At 45.1% G+C, this 21,762-nt stretch overlaps 1 protein-coding gene across 1 annotated transcript in view; it reads right to left on the reverse strand.

Moving 5' to 3' along the window:
* Window positions 1-4,977: 4,977 nt before the first annotated feature.
* Window positions 4,978-21,762, reverse strand: part of TH (tyrosine hydroxylase) — a 389,931-nt gene continuing 373,146 nt past the window's right edge. The window contains exon 13 of the mRNA XM_085646393.1: window positions 4,978-5,728. Within this exon, the coding sequence (XP_085502519.1) occupies window positions 5,569-5,728 (160 nt within the window). The 3' untranslated portion in view covers window positions 4,978-5,568. The remainder of the gene's footprint in view (window positions 5,729-21,762) is intronic.

Genomic DNA, 21,762 nt, shown 5'->3' on the forward strand with positions numbered 1-21,762 from the left:
GACCTCTTGCTGAATGTAGAATTCTGTCTACGTTTTAGAAATGTATAGCTTATTGGGATCCATTATTGGTTTCACACCCATTTCTTCCACTAACTGGAAGGAGGCTGAAAGCATAAAAAATATTAAAAATAGGCTATGTCCCACTGAAATGCCAAACCTGTGTAGAAAATGTGGTTCTCTGACGAAAGTTCCTGAAAGTTGGGAAGATGGTGATTTTAGCACTGCAAACCCTTTGTTGAGATCGTTTGCATGGAAAAAAAATAGACGCTTTCTTCTGCAGAACTTTTTTCCCTTTTTTCGCAGAAAAATCAACATTTAGCTGTATTTTGGCTAATTTCTCTAGCCCCTCCTGGGAAATCCACAAACCCTTGATACCTTTAGGAATCCTCAGGGTGTTTGGAAAAAAGGAAGCAAAATTGGCATGGATACCTTATGTAGACAAAACGTTATGGAGGCCTAAGCAAAAACTACCCAAATTAGCCAAAAAAATGCTTAGCACTGGGGGGAGAGGCCTAGCAGTGAAGGGGTTAAATATGCACTGGTGTGTGATATTGGTGTCTTAATCTTACCAGTTATGGGGAAGATGAAGGGTTTCTGGCAGCGTCCAGGTGCAGCTGGGCTTGTCTTTGGTGCGCCTTTTTGGCATCCGCTGTGTGTTGGCACGAGGATACTACTTAAATATCCTCCCCACAGCCCATGAGGCAGGCAGGAATGCAGAGGATTAGTCTGTCAAACCCTAAAGATAGCCGCCGCTAATGTCCTTTAAGTTCAGTATTGTGTTCAGTATGGATATTTCTTCGCACAATCAGCACACGCTGTGACAAACCCGGGAACCCCACCTTCAATAAGTGTTGCCTAAAGTGTTGTGCCTTTTAACCACTGAAGTGCATCAGTACAGCACAAGTGCATGGATTAACACGTCAACGATTACCAGTCTAATTACTTCGATAGAGTTAAAAAAAGCATTAAAAATAAGTCTAAAACAAATTAGCAGGTTAGTAGCAGGAAATTGGTTTTAGTAGCCAAACAACCTGTCCAGTGCTTTGTGTGCTATCCAGTGTGAGGCTCGCTTTAAAAAGACCTAAAAAACACATATTTTTCGTTTAACCCACTGTGATTGACTGTTCTGTTCTTAGCAGACCAGTACTAGGAACTCTTTTGGTGTAGCTGCATGCTTTATAAATTGCCTTTATTTATTCACTCATTCATATATGTGGTAGGGTATTATTTTCACTCCCTTTACCTGTAAGTTATTGTATTTGATTCATTCTTGTCAAGTGGTTAGTCTCACCCGTGTCCTTGCATGCTTTGTGTTATATGACTATATGTTTATTTTTCTTGTATTACACACACCACAGTGCTACTGCTAAGTTACTTCTTAGGGCAGAGGCATTAAGATGGTATTAAAAAAGAAACTACTTGAATAACAATGAACACCACAGATAAATGAAGGAATAAGGAGGACTAAATCACAGTTGGCTGAAATTTAAAGCTAATGGAACAAATCGAGAAAAAACACTCAATAAAATCTATATCAAGAGTCGCAATTGGACCTACAAATCCACTATCAAAAGCAAAAGGCTAAACTACTCATAAAGGATGCCTATTGCTGATGCCCCAATGCTAAGGGAGCTCCATAAAGTCCTCTCAGAATTCTGCAACCCAGAAAGCACCTGAAAAAATGCTGCTACATCTGTGGCCAAAGCTAAATATGCTGGGGCGTCATCTTGCTAAGAAGACATCAGACTCCCACCTCACCGAGGCCTGGATATGGTGTGTACACCAAAGAAAATCAAGCTAGGCTTCAACAAAACCTCAGCTTTAGAATTCCATTATTTGTTCAAGGCCAGCAAACCTCTGGGCTCACTATAAGGCCCCCAACTTCCACAAGGCTTTAAAAATGTGGCCACAGCAATATTGACCATCATCAATAATTACTTTATCACAGACACCTTCTCTTCAGAACTCAACATATTGTTCCAAAAGCCACTCATCAATAAGAACAATCTTGACCCAGACCACGTGACTAGCTGTAGGCTGATTTCATATGGACCATTCCTTGGAAAACTCATCAGAATAGCAGGATTCCCTCAGATCTGTCCACTTCTTGGCATAAAATAGGCTGTTATAAGACCAACAAAACAAGGTTTGTTTCAGGGGGGGCATGGAATTCCCTCTGGTATCCATGTTAAACAATCTAAAAACCACTGTGGTCAGTAACCTCTGTGTTGCTTTGGACATAGTTCACCACCACTTTCGCTTAGAGAGACTAAAGGAAACTTGAATAAAGGGTGGAACCCTTTGATAGGTCACTCACTTCACCAACTTTTAGAGATTTACTTCCATTCAGATCCCCATCTTTTAACATCTAGGTAGGACTATGTGTATATCAGGAATCAGTCATGCTCCACTGCCCTGTGGTCCATACTGTAATTATCTGGTATCCTGCTTTTCTTATTGTGACTCTAGCCTCACACTAATATAATGTGAATGCGGATGTCTTGGCCTACCCCTTGAGATGAATGGGGTCTAGGACCAGTCCTTTGACCTGGAAGGGTGCACCAAGAGTGCCCTCGTTTTGCTGACAGAAGACTACTGTCCCTGTCATGGGTTGAGTATGAAGAGGGGTGGTGGCAGCGTACCGTGTTTTGTAAATTCATAGTTGAAACAAGACCTTTTTATCTGTGTCACTAAAGTGTAGACTTGCTGGCCTGCTCATGTAAAGTTCTGCTTCTATACGCTAAAATAGATCCAAGCGCTAACATCCCAAGTGCATGTTGTGAATATTTGTGTATGTGGTTGGTGTGGTACATGCATTGTTTGTATAATTGAGCCAGATTAATGGAGACCAGTGGCTTCTAATTTGAAAGTTCCTTGCCTGTTCCAGTTCACATGATCGACATGAGGTTGTTTACCCCATATTTGCCTTTTTTCAGACAAGTTCTGAAGGTTTTTCCGACATTCTTGAAGCTGAGGGGAGGAGACCCAGACATCGAAGTGGGGAGAGGAGATAAGGATCCTTTGCAAGTTCAATTGGGCCTTTTGCTGAGAAAGGCTGTTGATTAGTCTTCATGTAGCGCTGCCATTTCTTAAAGAGGGGTGATGGTTGCATTCTCTGTTGTTAAGGTGAAAGGAACTCCTCACATTTGGGTGAGACAACAGCCTTTTATCTCTTCCATGATCACTGTTTATTGTGGCTACGGCTAGCCAGGTGCAGAAAGCTTCCATCTCTTTATGCATCTGTTGTAGGAGGCTCCAGTATACTGTGGGGAGCATCACTCTACACAAAGTATGTGTCAGGAGCCTAGAAAGACACCTGTCTGCTTTGACTGTAGAAAGTGAGAGCCACAGACCCACTTGTTCCAATTCCAAGTTCTGTCTGATGAAGGAAGAGCCCGACAGCCCACTTCCGGTAGGTAAGGGGACATCACCTGATGTTTTGCCTTGCTGTAAGCAGCTGTTCCTCTGACCTGAAGCACCAGAAAGCCAGCCTGCCTGCTGAGGAGGGAAATGCCTGCAGGAGTTAATGTCAAGGGAGCGCCAGAAGCAGTGTGGCCCCAGTAGTGTGTGTGTCTTCTAGGAGAGGAGAGGAGGACTGTAGAGAGGAATCTATGTGCCCTGTGGACATGGGTGTAGTCTCTATGTGCTGGCAGTTCTGGGCGGGACTCACAAAATGGTGTCATTGCTACCATGGACAAGAACTTTACCTGAGGCAAAGTGTGCTGCTACATTCAAGAATTGTGCACAGGGCAAAATGTGCCACCACCAGCACTCTGTTCCTGAGGTGGACTGTGCTTCCACAATTACAAACAGTGCCTGAGGTGGATTTTGCACCCACAACCAAGGAGTGCACCCAAGGTGAACTCTGCTTCTGCAACCATTACAGTAGCAACATAACTACTAACAATTACACTCCTAAATGTGTAGACTATTTCAGGCCCCAAATCTATAAGAATGGCTTTGTGGGCCCGTATTAGTGATTGTTAATGTATATTAAGTTAATAAACATTTGTTGGTGTGCTCATACACAAATTTGGCAGACATGGCCACTATGTGGCAGACTGTCACAAGCGCCGGTGCTAAGAATTAAGTGCCAGTGCCGAGCTCAATTTAAGCACTGTCTGGATTATGTATATGGATGTTACCATGGGTTCCCACTGTCCTTACTGTGACAGCTACAAATAATTCAAAATGGTGTGGTGAGACAACTACTACATGCACATCTCTCTGACTACATTTCATGGGCCACTAATCTCTACACTGGGTTTCCTTTGGTAGTTAATCGATTTTCTAGACCGTCTACGTAACACATAATCAATGGTAAAGGACTAGCCTTCTTTCAAGTAAAGCTCAAAAGATGTTCACAGAAAACAGAAAATCTAGATTCACACCACATCTGATGATCTCGGCTTAATAGAAGAAGTACATGTGTGGAACCTTCTTCTTCCTTTGTGAAGATAAACTCTGGAACTCACTTCCAGCAAGTATGAGCACCATCGACAACCACCTTGAATTCAGGAAGAGTTAACACCTGGCTCCTTCCAAGAAGAGTCCACAAGGACTATGTCTAGAAATGAGGCTGGAGAACGACAGCGCCCTAAAATGCACATTCTATGGCTTCATGAACATCATGAAACTACAGCGGCTGAAAGTGGACAGTCCAATACGTGGACCCATGTGTTGACTAGATCTATGCCAGTAGTCAGGGTGCTGCCTCTCACATCTGTACTTGGGTGTATTGTACCACATGATATGTACGTGATGGGGCTGATACCTTTATGTCTCGTGCTGCACTACATGCAGTTATAGAGGCACTAGAGTGGATTCTATAGAAACCCACGTATGGTTAATTAATGTCTTTTTAAACCTTATCATTGCTCTTTATTGTAGAGATGTTTATCAGTTCAGATCGCCTCTCTGTAGAAATGTAAGAACATTAGTACAATTGGTTGTGCGTGCAGAAAAGACGACTCTAGACATAATTGTGTGTATTTTATGGTTGACATTGAAGCTGTGGTACTGTAACACATCATTTTAATAACATTGAAACCAGAGAGCTCAAATATGATCACCCTGTCTTCCCAAAATTATTTAGCGTTCCTGAGAAGAACGTGGCCTTTTAAGTTTCTACAATTCTCCAGCTCAGCCAGTGGGCCTACGTTACCATTGCTGACTTGAGCTTGTGTGGAGTTTCTGAAACGTTTTGGGTAATTTACAATGGGGAAACTGTGCTCACCATACATAGATCTGGTACAGTAAAAATATCAACACATACACAGGATGGACTCAGAAGGGAAGCTTTGCAGCTATGGCTGGGCTCCCAGAACAGAGGGGCGGACACGTTTTAGTCTACTAAAAATATATGCATTCATTATAGACAAAATGAAGTCACAAAAAACAATAGGTGATCCAGAATAGTATCAAAATGTGACTAGGGCCAATACACCAACATTATTTTTCCACACTGGCATGGAACTGCTGCAATGCTTTGCCAATGGCTCTCCACTGAACTGGACGGTTTGCAGGGAATGATGAAGTGCTCTGTGTTCTGGTCTCACTCTTAGTAAGCTAACTGATCATGTTCAGAGCATCAGTGAGGGACTGTAGTTCTTCCTTCACCCCGTCCAGAGATTGACGGATCTTGTGCGGGTTATCCAGGACCTCGATGCTGAGGGTGTAAGGGTCATACTTCACCCCAAAGGGACGCTTAATGCGTGATGCATAGCTCCTGCAGAAGGGCAAAAAAGCACCATAGGAAATGTGAGCACGTATGTATCAATCATCCCATATTGTCTTAAATAAAAAGGTTCCCAGTCCCACCACCACTGATCCTCTTTCTTCATCCATCACCCAGTCGCTCTGGTTATATGTGGGTGAAATTTGTGTAATTTACTTTTGCATTGCATACTTACATAAATGTTCAGAAATATTTCACAACAGTATGAGAATGCAAATATGACGTTTAGCGTTATATTTTAGCAAAATATTAGCTCAAAATGCATCTTGCATTCATGGGCATGAGAAAGCAATTCGGACTTTAAAACAATAGACCCAAAAAGATAATACTACAAATGACAATCACTCGCGTTCTAGTCCTCTGCACTTTTCCTGGACTCCCATGCTATCCTTTTGTGTAAACACACCATAATTACACAAAAAGCCATAATGGTGTAACCTTGCATAACAAGAGTAATGCAGTGTTCCAAAAATGTATGTCAATATAGTTTAATTTCTTCCCAGGCCTTGTTGTGTCAGAATATTGTATGCAACAATATCAACCTGCAAAACTTTCAACTGCAGAATATTTACATACACACACATATATATATATATATATATATATATATGTATATGTGTATATAAATATATTCGCTGAAAAAAAGAAGGTTAAAGGGACATTATAGTTAGGCTCACATGTCACTCGTACAAAACCAGAGAAATTCAGCAGTGATAGCAAGCTGAGCTAACTCTAACCTACGCCCCAAATTCACTGCTTATGACCTCACATATTACATTAGTCATGACATGGTCAGTGACATCACTGATGGCATCTTAAATGATATCACTGATGACATCTCAAAGACATCACTGAGGACATCATCCAGTTATTGGGAGTATTTTCTAAAAGTTACTGAGTGTTAAACATATACACTTAGATAAGTGGCTGTGGGAGTGCCTGTGTGAGTGAGTGAGCAGGTGTGTAAGCTGTGTATAGAAGAGTGAGTGGGTATGCAAGAAACTGTATACATGAGTGAGTGGGTGTGTGAGTTTTTGTATGGGTGAGCAAGTGGGTGTGTCAGTGGGTGTATGAGTAAGTGAGTGACTGTGTGAGTATCTATAAGGGTTAGTGAGTGGGTGTGTAAGTGGCTGTAATGATGAATGAGATGGTGAATGAGTGGCTGTATGGGTGAGTGTGCAGGTGCATCAGTGGCTGTAAATGGTAAATGAGACAGTGCATGAGTGGCTGAATGGGTGACTGAGCAGGTACATAAGTGCCAGTATGGATGAGTGACATGGTACACGAGTGGCTGTATGAGTGCATGAATGGGTATTTAAGTGGGTGTATTGGTGAGTGAGTGGGTGTGTGAGTGACTGTATGGGTGAGTGAATGGGTGTATGAGTGGCTGTATGGGCGAGTAAGTGAATGTGAGAGAGGTTGTATTGGAGAGTATGTGCTTGTCTCAGTGACTGTATAGGTGAATGAGTACATGTGTTAGTATATGTATGAGTGAGTATGTGAATAACTGTATAGACGAGTGAATGGCTGTGTGAGTGACTGTGAGTAGGTCTGTGAGTAGCTGTATGGGTGACTGATTCAATGTGTGAGTGGCCATATGAGTGGGTGCGTGTGTGTCTGTATGTCTGGACGTGTGAGTGGCTGTATTGGTCAGTGATTAGGTGCATGAGTGGCTGTATATGTGAGTTAGTGGTTGCATTAGTGGCTGTATGGGTGAGTTGATTTGTGAGTGGCTCTATGAGAGTAGGTGTGTGAGTGTTTGTATGGGTCTGTAAATGGGTATGTCAGTGGTTGTGTGGGAGTGGGTGTATGAGATGTTGGATTGGGGTTTACGTGAGTGTTTGAGTGGTTCTGTGGACAATGTCATCAATGATGTCATTTGAGATCTCATCAGGGAGGGCCTCAGATTTTGCAGTGTTTTTAAAAATATGATCTTTTGGGCCTGTCAGGGTCCCTCTGGGGCCCAGAACCAAATTTATGGGGTCAGGGTATTCCTTCCCTGCCCGCATTTCTTTTACTTACTTTTCTTTGGGGGCTCGGCTCAAGCCTAGTCCTAAGATGTCTGCCAACACTTTCTGATTGAAGTGTTCACATCAATCAGAGCTCTGCATTTCCCTGCAGAAGCTTGGTATTTTTCAGGACTTTGTCGTGGTCACAGATATCATTAACTGCATTTAGTTAAATTTCTCAATAACTACGGAACGGATTAACACCAATTTACAAAAGTGGAATCTGCACAACCAAATCTGCCTTTCGGCCACATTTGGTGAAACTCCATCCAGCGGTTTGGGCTGTAGGCGTGTTCACACTTTTTATGGGAATTAACATGGGAAACGCACCTTTCATTGACGTCTGCTTGATGGATCAGTCCAAAACTTTTAATGCGCAACAAGAATCACTGGCACACTTTATGTGGGAAAATTCCATGAAGATTCATCAAACGGGGCCATAGATATAGACAAGTGAAAAAATGCTTTTCCTATGGAAACATGTTCCTAACTATAGCTACCTACTGGCGACTGCCACTATGTACCATATATACGCACACACACACACACACACACGCACACACACGCACACACACACAAGCACGAGTGCACACACACACACACACACACACACACACACACACACATATATAGTCTTTCCTTGTTGGCAGTTTGACCTCTGCAAAGATATGGCCAGTGATAGGCAAGCAAACTGTGTGTGATGAAGGACGCCGTGTCGGCTGAAACGTGTTGTGGTTTGCGTAGAAGAAAGACTGTTTGAAACTGCATCAAAGTCGGCTACGTTTGTTGGAATTGGACCAAACGTTACGGTGATATATATATGGTCATTAACAAAAGGTCCCATTATAGCTGTTGCACTCAGGATGGGTGCATCCAATAGCAAGTTGGGAACTCGCCTGCCTACAAACAGTACTTTTTACAAATTGCAGATCACTCATGGAGTCTTGCGAAGATTGTAATAACAGCATTATTCCGGCATGATGCATTTCGGGTTTGTGCCTTTCTCAAATGCCATGAAACTGTTTTTCACTCTGTGCACCAATATCATTGGTCAAAATACCATGTCGACACTTCCAATTGGTTGACCACTGGCCAATGAGAGGACCCAATTACACAATGTTGATTGTACAAGCTCTCCTGTCCTTCAGCATCGCCACAGACTCCATGATCTCAATAAATCAAAATGAGAACGCCAATGTCCAATAAATCTTTCACCCTGATGGGCTGACTTGGAAACAGGTAACGTGTTGTGTGGGTAGGACTATCTGCTACTAAAGATATTCAAATTCGTGTAGGTTCCCTCCATAGTTTGACTTGAATAGTCCTTGCACCTCTAAATGGGGTAGGCCATCCAAGGCACTTGAACAACACCTCACCTCAGCCGCTGGATGTTAACTCTGGACCCAAACGTAGGTGTCGGTCAATTGGCTTGTCATCCTTGAGTTTGCATAACTTGCGACTTGTTCCCGTTCGACGCGGCATACGATCAGCATCGGTGCTAGTGGTATACAGTTATCTTCATTAACAAAAGGTCCCATTATAGCCACTGCACTCAGGAGGGGTGCATCCACTAGCGAGGTGGGAACTTGCCTGCCTGCAAGCAATACGTTTTACAAATTGCAGAGTACTCACAGAGTCTTAAAAAGAGTTTATTAACAGCAATTATTCTGACATGATTCGTTTCGGCGTTGTGCCTTTCTCAGATGCCATGAAACTGCTTTTCACTGTGTGCACCAATATCATTGGTTAAAATGAAAGGACCCAATTGCACTATGTTCATTGTACAAGCTCTATTGCCTTTTGACATAGCCACAACTCCACGATCTCAATAAATCTAAATGAGAACTCCAATGTCCAACAAATCTTTTACCCCAATGGGCTGACTTGGAAACAGGTAACGTATCATGCGGGCAGGTCTATTTGCTACTAAAGATATTCAAATTCTTGTAGGTCCACACCATAGTTTGACTTGAATAGTTCTTGCACCTCTATATGGGGTAGGCCATAGGCATTGATCAATCATTCAATCAATCTGCATTTGTACAGCGCAACTCTGTCACCCCTAGGGGTATCTGGGCACTGTGTTTCTGTCAAAGAGCCAGGTCTTGAGTCTTTTCTGAAGTCTGCCAGTGAGGGGGGCTGTGCACAGCTGGAGGGGGAGGTTGTTCCAGGTCTTGGGTGCGATGTAGGAGAAGAAGCGGCTGCAGGTGCAGCAAATGTGGGGGGATGCGAGGGCGAGTGAACAGGAGCGTAGGTGTCTAGCCGGTTGGTGGAAGTTCAGTCGATGGTTGAGGTAGGCAGGTCCTAAGTCGTGGAGGGCTTTGTAGGCATGTGTGAAGATCTTGAACTGGCATCTTTCTAGTGGGGAGCAAGTGGAGGTCTCTCAGGTGGGAGCGATGTGGGTTCATTTGGGAAGGTCCAGGATGAGTCTGGCTGCGGCGTTCTGTAATAGCCTGGAGTCTTCTGAGGAGCTGGATGGAAACACTGGTGTAGAGGTCTTTGCCGTAGTCGAGGTAGCTGGTGACAAGGGCCTGAGTGAAGATCTTTCTTGTGGTGGTTGGGATCCATCTGAAGATTCTGTGGAGCATGTGAAGTCTGTGGTAGCAGAAGGACTGTTTCATGGTCAGTTGGCTGTCATGCAGGCCTGGGTGTAGTTCATGGAATTTCGCTTCGTGAAACCCCGCGAAGTGACAAAAAAGCTCTGCGAAGTTCTGCAAGTGGCTTTCGCACTGTTTTTTCTCGCACTCGCAAACTTACCGATCGCGAGCGAGGAAAAAACTCTGCAGAGTGCTGAGTGCAAAAAACTCCGCAAACTCCATGAACAGAGCCGAGTTCACCACCCAAGCCTACTGTCATGGATAATACAGAGGTTGCGTGCGTGGTCGGTTGGTGTGGGTCTCAGTTTTCAGGTCACCAGCTGTGTTTATAGTTAGGACCTAGTTTCCATAGGAAAAGTGTTTTTCGTTTTGCTAATAACTTTGGCACCATTTGAATCTTTCTGATATTTTCAAACCTAGTTTGCCACTTACTTCATCTGCTGTCTGGGAGAGTTTAGGGGTGATTCAGTAAGCGATTGCTTAGAAAAAGGGGGTCCCAAAACGCATTTCGAGTGCAATTTCCCATCGGGGTTTTGAACATGACTACAGCCTGAACCACTGAACGGAATAACACCAAAGTTAGGAGAAAGCTACCTTTTGGTCCATAAAGAGACCTTATTAGGTCGAGCCTGTGCAGCGCATACACTGCTTTGCGAGGCATGTTATATTCAAGTCTATAGGCAGCGCCCAGCACTTTGGTTAGTTGGTTGGCCTGCCTTTGGGAATTTCTTTACTCTGGTTCGTCATTAGTGTCCATCTGTCCTGCCTTAGGTTGCTTGGAGCATCACAGATTGATTCTTTTAGTTGGACATCTCTGGCCATCTGTTGTCTTCTCGCTCAGACTCCTTCCCTCCCATTACTGCTGCCCTTCTTCCTGCTCCTGCTTGTTTTCAAAGAGGAGTTTCCTTGCACTGCTTTTTGTTGGACATCTCTGACCAGCTGTTTCCTCCTCACTCATACCCCTCCCTCTCGTCATTGTGCTACTAGTTATTTTTTATGGCTTGACAGTAAAAAGTACAAGAAAGTGGCATATTTCAATTACAGTATATGATAAGTAATATTGACTGTTTTTCTAAAAGGTTAGGAACTGCGCAGTTTGTCATTTTACACCAGGCTGTGAGTTTATTGTTGAGAAATATTATAAATAAATCACCCACTGCCTTAACAACAAAGTAATTAATCATTTTTGAATTGTCAATGGAGCTAGCATGGGCTGGGATTGCGAAAAAGAGATGAAAGTTTACAACACAGAGCTAGGAATGCTCTGGCTTTCTTCTGCTTCTGTTGGCAGTGCTAAATGCTGCTTGTTGAAGAAAAAGGCATTGACTGGATTGCGAGCTAATGATCGCGAAGCCAGCTGTTCAAGCCTGGAACTGGCATCCACGCCCCCAGAGCATCTACTCTTGCAAAGAGTGCATTGGAACACATGCACAAACTCGGTTAACACGATCCTTCATACCAGTCTGAGCTGATTTCAATCTTTCTTCAGCACTATTTATAGCAGCTCCCAAGAGCTTTTCAAAATAACAAACGGATACTTCATGCCGTACAAAGTACTACAGAAAAACATATGACAGAGTTCTTTATTATATTAAGGTGGGGCAGGCATATCTTTTGCGCTGGTAAAAAAAGACTCGTATTTACAATGCCAATAGCTCCAACTCTAACAAATGCAAGACCTATGGCATTTACAATGCGTGTTGTAATTTGGTGTAAATCCCTTCAGCAGTTTTGGAGTTATAAAAAAAAAGAAATACAGTTATCTTCCGCGATCAAACAGATCTCATGCTGAGATCTGATTGGCTGCCAACACTTCAACCAGGAAGTATTGGCAGCTATTTTGGGACTCGGACTCTGCTGAGTCCCCCAAAAAGTTTTAAATAAAGAGAAGGGTGCAGAGTATGAATAACTTTACCCCCTAGGCATGGTGGTTGAGTCCCACGAAGACCCCGCCTGAGCCTAAAGGCATTTTTTTGTTAAATTGTCGCCTAGAATCTCACCAAAAATTTCAAAAAAACAAGTGTGGTCTCCCACTTTGACAGCTTCCGCCAAGCGAGAGCAAACAGTAAGTCTGCAGGGGGGAGCAGGAAAACTGCTTCCTTCCGCAGGGAACTCACTTTTATTTATATACCTGCCCGCTGCCAAATGGACAGGAAAATAGATGAAAAACTTACTATTGCATGCAAAGAGCAGCATTTTTGGCTGCTCCCTATGAGCTGGAGCAATGCCGGCTCCCACTGGATGCAGGGAGCCAGCCGGGCCCGCGGGTGCGTTCAGGATCCTCCGGCGGACCCAACAGTGCACACTGGGTGCCCTGGGTAGGACCATGGTACCTAGCGTGAAGTGGCCAGACCCCAGGGGATGGGGTCTCCAGGGCCAAAAACATCCCATGGAGGGGGGCCACATGGCCCCCCTGCCCTTTTACTAATTGCCTGGCACTGGAGTCCCCGGGACCTGAAATAGCCCAGGGAGGGGGGCCACTTGGTCCCACTTGCCTTGCAGTCATTAGCCGGACCCTGGGAAATGGGGTGCCCAAAGCCAAAACCATCCAGTGGGAGTGGCGCATATCAATTTTACTTGTTTAGCACTTACATTTTGAGAATTTGGCGTTCACATTATATATTGAAGAATTTGTACAAACTGCCTGGTTGCGGATGATTCTGTGCTCTGTCGCCGTGTCAGTGGTCTAAGAGAAACACCCTGTGTGAGGATATATATATATTTTGATTACCCAGTGATGGCCACCACTGGATAGTTACAGTTAGCGCAGCGATTCGATAGACAAGGCTGTTATAATTGATCACGTGGTACATTCCGGCCACCCCCTTATTCTACTGCACAGTGGTAACGTTCAGAATGTTGACAGGAAGGCATCCTTGGAATGTTGACGAGGTTGCCTTCACTTGATGTATTGTTTGCCAGTAAGCAGAGGATGCAGTTAACCTATTGACTTAATAAAAGATAACGAAGATACATGTGAGTGTGGACTTACTTCAGATGGCGACGAGGATGGCTGGAGCTGTGACAGGGACGGCGCTGCATCCTCCCCTGTAGAAAATTCAACTTACTGGCACAGACGGGAGTCTAGGAAGATTCCTGGAAGGAGAAGCTTACTTACAAAGTACTGACATCAGTCATCGCTTATGGTGAGGAGTTCAGGATCGGGGGAGTGACTGTATTGAATTAACCCTTGGTCCAGTACCCCGAAGCTATGGGGTGTGAAGCATAACTCAGCGGGCGATTGACTGGGTTCTGTCAGGATTGGATCGGTGAATGGATTTGTAACTACGCCAGCTGCGGTGTTTTCCCAGGCATATTGAGGGGAATATGGCCTGGTTCTGTCACGAGCAGACCGATGAAAGGAACTGAAATTTTAATAGCTGCGGTGTTAAAGCAGGCATTTTACTTAAGAAGCGCTACAGGCACGGACAATTACGTGGTCGCGAGCCCTGGAGTAGCGCTGACGATGGAGGACCGGGTGAGCGAGTGGCAGAGATCGGCGATCTCAGTAGCGCAGCAGCGTTTGAGGGCTCACAAGTGGGATCAAAGTTCGACTTTGTGAGGGGACACACCCCCCCCCCTCCCCTTGACCCAGTACGGCACCCAGCTCCTTCGGAGTCCCTTGTCAGCTGTGCGTCGACCGCGCTGCTGCTTAGCCGTGTGCTAACGTGAAGTGAAATCTCCCAGCATCGGAGGTTGCCGTGGGTAGCGAGTATATAGTAGCGCTGTGTGGCTAAGGGCTAGTGATTGCATTTTCACCGTGCTTGGAGGAGCGGAATTCCGGAAAGAAGCTATTCAGGGCAGTTGTGAGGCGGACAGGCTCTCGGCTGGCGTGCGCTGTGTGAGGGGGCAGTTGAATGTAAAAGGAAGCTGCCTTTGGACGGAGCAAATGTTCTCACATTAAGACGGTGTCAGAAGAAACAAGTGCTCTCCTCAGAAATAGCAACTTCCTCACAGACTCGTTTTCAAACATCGGTCGGGCTGCCACAGGAAGGGCTTGACACAGCATTTCCAGAGGAACTATGGGAAAAAACACCAAACAGTGAAAGAGGACTGTCTTTGTAGAAGGAAGTGGGAAAAAAAAAAGAAGAGATTTCAGGTTAACCCAGGGTTTAAAAGGTCGTTCATGCACTGAAAAAGGAATAACAAAGCAGGACGGCATTTGCTAATGTGTAGGAAAACTGTATTTTCATTCTTAGTGGTTTCTTTCTCACTAATCACAGTATAATCATTCTTCTGCCCCTGCTACTTAGTGATAATAGCTGGCTTGCCAGTACTTTGTAGTGTGACAATGAGTAACACATCCCACATTATGGCAGGTGCAGGGATGAGTCAGCCGCCTCCATTTCTAAATGAGCTGGGGGAACCGGAAATTCCATGGAAAAGATGGGAAGGAATTTTCAAGTCGTATCTGATAGCTATAGGAGGCGGGAATTTTTCTAACCTAAGGAAGCAACATATTCTATTGCATAATTTGGGTATACAAGGAAGGAAAGTTTTTGAGGATATAACAGGTAGACTGGTGGATGATGAAGGGAGTGAAGAGGATGAAGGGGTGGATGTGTATGAATATACCTTACGGAAACTGGAAGCACATTTCAAAGTTAAAATAAATGTGGTGTTGGAAAGGCACAAATTGAAAGAGGAAAAGGTGTCATCGTACATAGCTGTATTGAGGGGCATGGCAGCCACGTGTGAGTTTGGGGCGCTTACGGACTCTCTTATTAGAGACCAATTGGTGAGATGCACTAATGAGGAGAAGGTTCAGGAAGAACTGCTCACTAGAAATCCAGACTTGGAGGAAGCCATTAGCATAGCAAAAGGGCTGGAACATACAGCACAGTGTATGAGAGAAATGAAAGTTTCGGAGGGAGCAAAAGAAAAAGGAGCAGTGAAAGACAACACAAATGGGGAGGCAGTATGTAAGGTTGAGAACAGGAATAAAGAGAGCTTAAGTAATAGAGGGGAAGGCCTGAAGTGTTTTAGGTGCGGAAATCACAATCACTTAGCCAACAATTGGCGCTGCCCAGCCCGCAATGTAATATGCAGGAAGTGCAATAAGAAAGGACATTTTTCAAAAGTGTGTAATGTGAGTACCAATAAGGTTCATGTAGTAGAACACTGGGAGGTGGATGAAGAAGAAGAGAAAAGTTACATTTTTCAGGTTGAAGATGAGTGCAAGGATGAAAAGACACAGTATCCCACATGTGAAATAGGACTGGATGGGGAAATGTTCAAGGTGTATGCGGACTCATGCTCCCCTTTCACCCTAGTAGATAAGAACAGGTTCTATGAGAAATTTGCAAAACATAATCTCACACTAGAAACGGCTGACATAGCTCCCACGGGGTACAATAGGGTACCCATACCATTGGAGGGGATGATAAGAATGAGAATTTCGTTTAAAGACAGGCACACAGTAGGGAAGGTTTATGTAACAAAGGAGGGGTCAAGTTTATTAGGGTGGAAACACCAGAAGGAATTGGGAATAAAACTCGACCCCAATAACCAGGAGCAGGTGCTTTTGATTGACCCCCCAGTGGTAGGGTCCAATTTAGTAAAAGAATTCCCCGAAGTGTTCAGTGACAAGTTAGGGGTACTCAAAAATTACATGCATAAGATTGAGCTGAAGGAGGGAGCAATACCAGTGGTGCACAGAACACGTTCGATCCCTTTATTGATGAGGGAACCCTTAAGATTGGAATTGAGGAAGTTGGTGGAGCAAGAGGTCATACAAGAGATCGAATGTGCAGCATGGTTGGCGCCCATTGTCATAACGAGTAAGGAGGGTGGGAAGAGCATCCAGCTATGTGTGGATTTCAGGACATTGAATACCAACATTGTGGTGGACAGGCACCCCTTACCCAGGATACATGAGATGTTGAGCACACTGCAAGGGGCAAAGTTTTTCAGTGTTCTTGACCTCTCATCGGCCTACCACCAAATCAAACTCCATCCTGAATCACAACCATTGACAGCGTTCACCACCCTATTTGGCAACTACAAATTTTTAAGAATGCCCTTTGGGCTGGCGTTAGCAGCATCAGCATTTCAAAGGTTGATGCAGCATGTTTTGAAGGATTGTCCTAAATCAATGTGTTTTCAGGACGACATTCTGATTTATGGAGCAACTGAGAATGAACATAATTTGAATGCGGAGAGAGTACTCAATAGATTAAAGGATGTAGGGTTTACCACAAAAGAGAGCAAATGCAAAGTGGGTGTAACCTCTGTAGACTATCTAGGGCATACCATTTCTGAGGAGGGGATAAAACTCAAAATTGATCTAGTAGAAGCAGTAAGAAGAGCACCAACGCCATCAAGCAAAGAGGAAGTGCTATCGTTCTTGGGCCTAGCGGAATACATGGCAAAATTCATTAAGAACTTTGCTATGTTGGCAAATCCCCTTAGAGAAATCTTAAAGAAAGACATGCCATTTGTTTGGGAGAAAAGTCAGGAACAGGCTTTTGAAAACATAAAGGAAGCTATTGTGACAGCACCATACATAGGCAACTTTGATGTTACCAAGGATACCATTATTACAACAGATGCAAGTGGTAAAGGAATAGGTGCCATGCTTTCACAAAGGAGGGGCAGTGAGGTGAAAGTGGTGGCTTTTGCATCAAGGTCTTTATCTGGGGCTGAGTCTAATTACTCTACGATGGAGAAGGAGGCGTTGGCGGTGTATTGGGCAATTAGACATTTTAGTTTCTTTGTGTGGGGATTGCCATTTGAAGTGTGCACGGACCATAAACCATTAATCTTCTTGTTTGGCAACAAGGTCTTGGAAAACATGAACCCCGCATAGCGAAATGGGTCCTAGGATTGCAATGATACAACTTCAAGACAGTATATGTCCCGGGCCAAGAGAACAAAGTTGCTGATTTTTTATCAAGGTCCCCAGTAATAAGACAAGATGAAGAGGTCAGGAACAGTGAGGGAGTTCTTGAGGTCAAACTTCCTGCTATGACAAAAGGTCAGTGGGACTACCACATGGAACAGGACAGTACTCTCAACAAGGTGAAAACTTGGGTAATCAAAGGATGGCCCATGAAATGCAAAACTCTACCAGAAGATATTCAGCCGTACTGGAATGTGCGAAATGAACTGTCCATAGTAGGAGGATATATTCTCAAGTCAGGCAGAATAGTTCCCCCAGCAGGGTTAAGAGGACAGATCATGGATCTCACCCATGAGGGGCACCTATGCAAGGCGAGATTGAGATCGGAATATTGATTCCCCGGGATGGATGTACACATGGAGGAGAAGGTGAAGGATTGCTATGCATGCGGGGTAAGCGACAAAGTAAGATGTATCAGGCGATCTCCACTTAGTCCAGTGGAGGTCCCACGGTCTCCATGGGGCAAATTAGGATTTGACATCACAGGCCCCATAAGGGCTAAGGGACCACAGCAATGGTACATCTTAGTGCTTATAGACTACTACTCAAACTGGATCACACACAAGTTTGTAAGCAACATCAACACAAGATCGTTGATTGAATTTTTGAATGAAGTATTCTCAAAGGAGGGCATACCCTCCACCTTGATCACCGACAATGGTGTTCAATTGGTATCGGAGGAGATGAGGGAGTATCTGAAGGACATGTCCATAACGCACATACGCACCCCATTGTACTGCCCAAAAGCCAATGGGAAAGTGGAGAGGGCTAACCGTATGTTGAAAGAGTGCATACAACTAGCAGTGAAAGCGGGGACTCCTATTGAGGGGGCGCTGAGAGACATGCTTTGGTCCTACCACACCACACCTAGCCTCTCCACTGGACATACGCCTTTTGAGCTATTGAGAGGGAGGAAGGCAGGTTCCAAACTATCCCCTAACTGGATGATCCCCAAGGACCCGGTGGTGATCGATCCGGAGGAGATCAGTAAGAAAATTGACACAAGACAAAAGAGGTATAAAGAGTGGTACGACAGAAAATGGGGGGTGCAGGAAAGACTTTACAGCGAGGGACAAAGTGTGGTTATCAGGAAACCAATGAACCTAGGGGGCAAAGAGGAGAGGTACTACGCCCCAGGGAAAATAAGAGAGGTTAAAAGAAATGTGGTCATCATGGAAGATGGGAAAAAATGGAGCATGGACCGGGTGGCCATAGGTCCGAGGGAAACAGACCAAGAGGGAGACAGTAGGTCTCATGCCCAGAGTTCCCGAGCAGAAGGGGCACAAGAGGGAAGGGAACTCAGGCACCGCAATCCCCCAAGGTGGCACAATGAATTTCAAATGGGTTGAATGTGCAGTTGCACAAGTTGTTGTTGGTATTGTATATTGGGGGATCTCGAACAGGACAAGGTACACCTAGGCTCATAGCTTTATCCTAACTTGGCTACAGGTTAGTATATCTCTTCCTTAAGGAGGGAGATGTGGTATAATTGATCATGTGGTACATTCCGGCCACCCCCTTATTCTACTGCACAGTGGTAACGTTCAGAATGTTGACAGGAAGGCATCCTTGGAATGTTGACGAGGTTGCCTTCACTTGATGTATTGTTTGCCAGTAAGCAGAGGATGCAGTTAACCTATTGACTTAATAAAAGATAACGAAGATACATGTGAGTGTGGACTTACTTCAGAGGATAAATATATATTTTGATTACCCAGTGATGGCCACCACTGGATAGTTACAGTTAGCGCATCGATTCGATAGACAAGGCGTATGTTGATTTGCTAATAACTTTGGTGCTGTTTGATTAATCTTCACGAAACTTTAAAAAAAAAATCGAATTCACCTCAGCTCTTTCCTTGAAAGTTTTAGGATGACCTGTCTAGCAGGAGCCAAGAAAAAAGGGGGTCCCAAAAGCAAATTTCCCCATGCATTTTCCATAGACTTCTTTAAGCAGCGCTAAAGCAAAAACCGGCCAACTGAATTGCATGAAATATGGCAAAAAGATAGGTCTTGGTCCCAAGATTTAGCTTTTTGTGATTTTCTGTAAATCTTTTCAGTTGTTTTTGAGAAATTCAGGTAAAAAGTATTTGTAAATCTGGACGGTTGGCCCAGGGAGCTTTGCTGTTACTGGCAGCCATTAATGGACTCGTGGACTAAGTCCCCTGCCCTGAAGTTTAAAAACAAAATATTATAAAGAGGCAGGGTAGGGAACCCCTGCCCCTCCAGGCCATGTGGGGGGGTCCAGAGGGATGCCCTGAGGTCCAAAATATAAAAATAGTCAGCTGTTTTTGAAGCGATCACACAGGACTCTAGCGGGATTATGGAAAAAAAGGCGTCTAGCCAGTTAAAAAAAATATATTTGGGCAGGGGGCATCAGTAAGGCTCTTCTCCCCAAGCCTATTTTGGGCCCGGGAATTCCATCCCTCGGGAATAGGTACCTACAATTAGGGAAAGGGGTGCCTGGCTCCCCTCCCTGAGCTGCTGCCGTCCTGTGGACTTCATTCCCCGGGGCTGAAATGTTGAAAAGGGGGGGGCATGTGGCCCCTCTCCCCAAGCCTTTATAAGCCCCAGGGACCGCACACTCTAGGGCCAGGGTAATAAATGAAGGAAGGGGGCTGCATGGCCCCCATCCTGCAGCCTAAGAAGGCTCTGGGGATCCCATTCCCAGGGCCAAAAAGTATAATAAAAGGGATGGAGGGTCCATGCAGCCCACCTACTATACCCTTCTTAGGCCCTAGGGGCCTTTTCCCCGGGGCAGTAGTAAAAAATTAAGGGAGTGGGGTGCCCTCTCCCACAAGCCCCAGGGACCACAACCTCTGGAGCTGTAGCAGAAGTTAGAAGGAAGGGGGTCCAGATATCACACCTCCCTGCGCCTTTAAATACCCCACGGACCATATCCCCGGGGCCGGCTCAGTTACTGTGTCCCAGGGTGCCCACTCCCAGGAAATAGTTGTTTCCATGCTGCACTACCGTGGGCAGGGAAACTTAATTTTGCTCTGCCTGGCAGGAGCATTTTACTAATAGAGATGCCTGACCCTAAGATGGTTGTCACCATGACGTGTTCACTGCTCACCCATGTGCAGACTGGCTCCCCTGGTTGAAGCTGTAAGAGAAGAGAGTCTGGTGTCGCCCTTTCTGGAGGGACCTTGAGGCTTGAGCTGGATGGTCGATTACTGGCGCTGCGGGGCCACCTCAGTCATCTGACCTCTACTGTGACCTTCTTCTACTCCACCGACAGTGTGGGTTTGCATTTGTGTTGAGCAGTGAGATGCCGGCTCTGCGAATGTTGGTTGGTTGGTGCCACCTCCCTGCCATCATCATCATAACCACCAAAGGAACATCATCATCGGTGAGCTGAGTGACGGTGACTTCAGCGATGGCAAGGTGTTCAAGGTAAGCCCCGTCACCCTGTACACCTGACTACATCACTGTCACTGCCATGGCAACAGTGGATCATGGTGGCAGGCATTCAAGTTCTCTGCCTGCTCGCAGAAATATGTGGAATTCTGCCCTGTTTTTCAGCAACTCCATAGAATTCCACGGAGCACAACTCCACGAGCTCCGCCCAGCCCTACACTATAGTTAGGTGAATATGTCACTGTCAACATAACATTTTGAACTCAAACAACCACAGAAATTCACCAGTTATAGTTAGCATAGCTAACTATAACTCACGCCCCGCCATGCACTGTTTATGACCTCACATGTTACATCACTTATGACTCATGACATCATTTATGACATCACTGATGACATCTCAAATGACTTCACTGATGACATCATCCAAGTCTTTTGTACACATCACTCTATAAATGAGTATGGTATTAGAAGTCAGAAAGTAAGTACAATTTAGCTCAGAAAAATCAATGCCATCATACATACAACTCCCGCAGGTGAAACAAGCATGTGTTATGTGCAATATTGACACAATACGTGGCGTGGCTTGATGCGGAGGTGAACAGGAGCGGGCTCCGGAGCTCCGGCTGCCGTATCTCCCGTCACTATCGATCCTGAGCCCCAGGCGCGATTAGCTGATAACTGCTGCGTGGCGGAACAGTCCGAGATTGAGCAGACCCTAGGAAAAAGTACCGGTGGCCCCCGAGTGAGAATGAAATCAAGAGGAATTGTTCCGGCTCGATTCCTTGCAGACGGACACAAGATGGCAGTCTCGAAGCGAGGGGCCAGACCCTGCCATTGATGAAGTCGGAAAGCAGCCAGAGAAGCACCGCAGGGGAAATCCATACGGCTGAGAGACATTCCTGCGCTGACGAGGCGGAGACCCCGGGCCTTCGCCCGCTTCATTAATTAGCACTGCAAGGAGCCAGAGAGCCGCGCCAATGTGAGCCCTGTGGGCATAGAGGAGAGGTGAGGGCCGGTGCTCTGATGATAACGAGCACAGCAAGGTGCACGGACAAGAGAGGAGAGCTCTCATTGACTGCACCAGATGGACTATTCGCCAAGATAAGACCCAAAAGCAGCAGAATCACCGGGTCCAGGTAGGATCGCACCTGACCC

Source organism: Triturus cristatus, chromosome 3_1 (genome assembly GCF_964204655.1).
Source record: "Triturus cristatus chromosome 3_1, aTriCri1.1, whole genome shotgun sequence".
Taxonomy (NCBI): domain Eukaryota; kingdom Metazoa; phylum Chordata; class Amphibia; order Caudata; family Salamandridae; genus Triturus; species Triturus cristatus.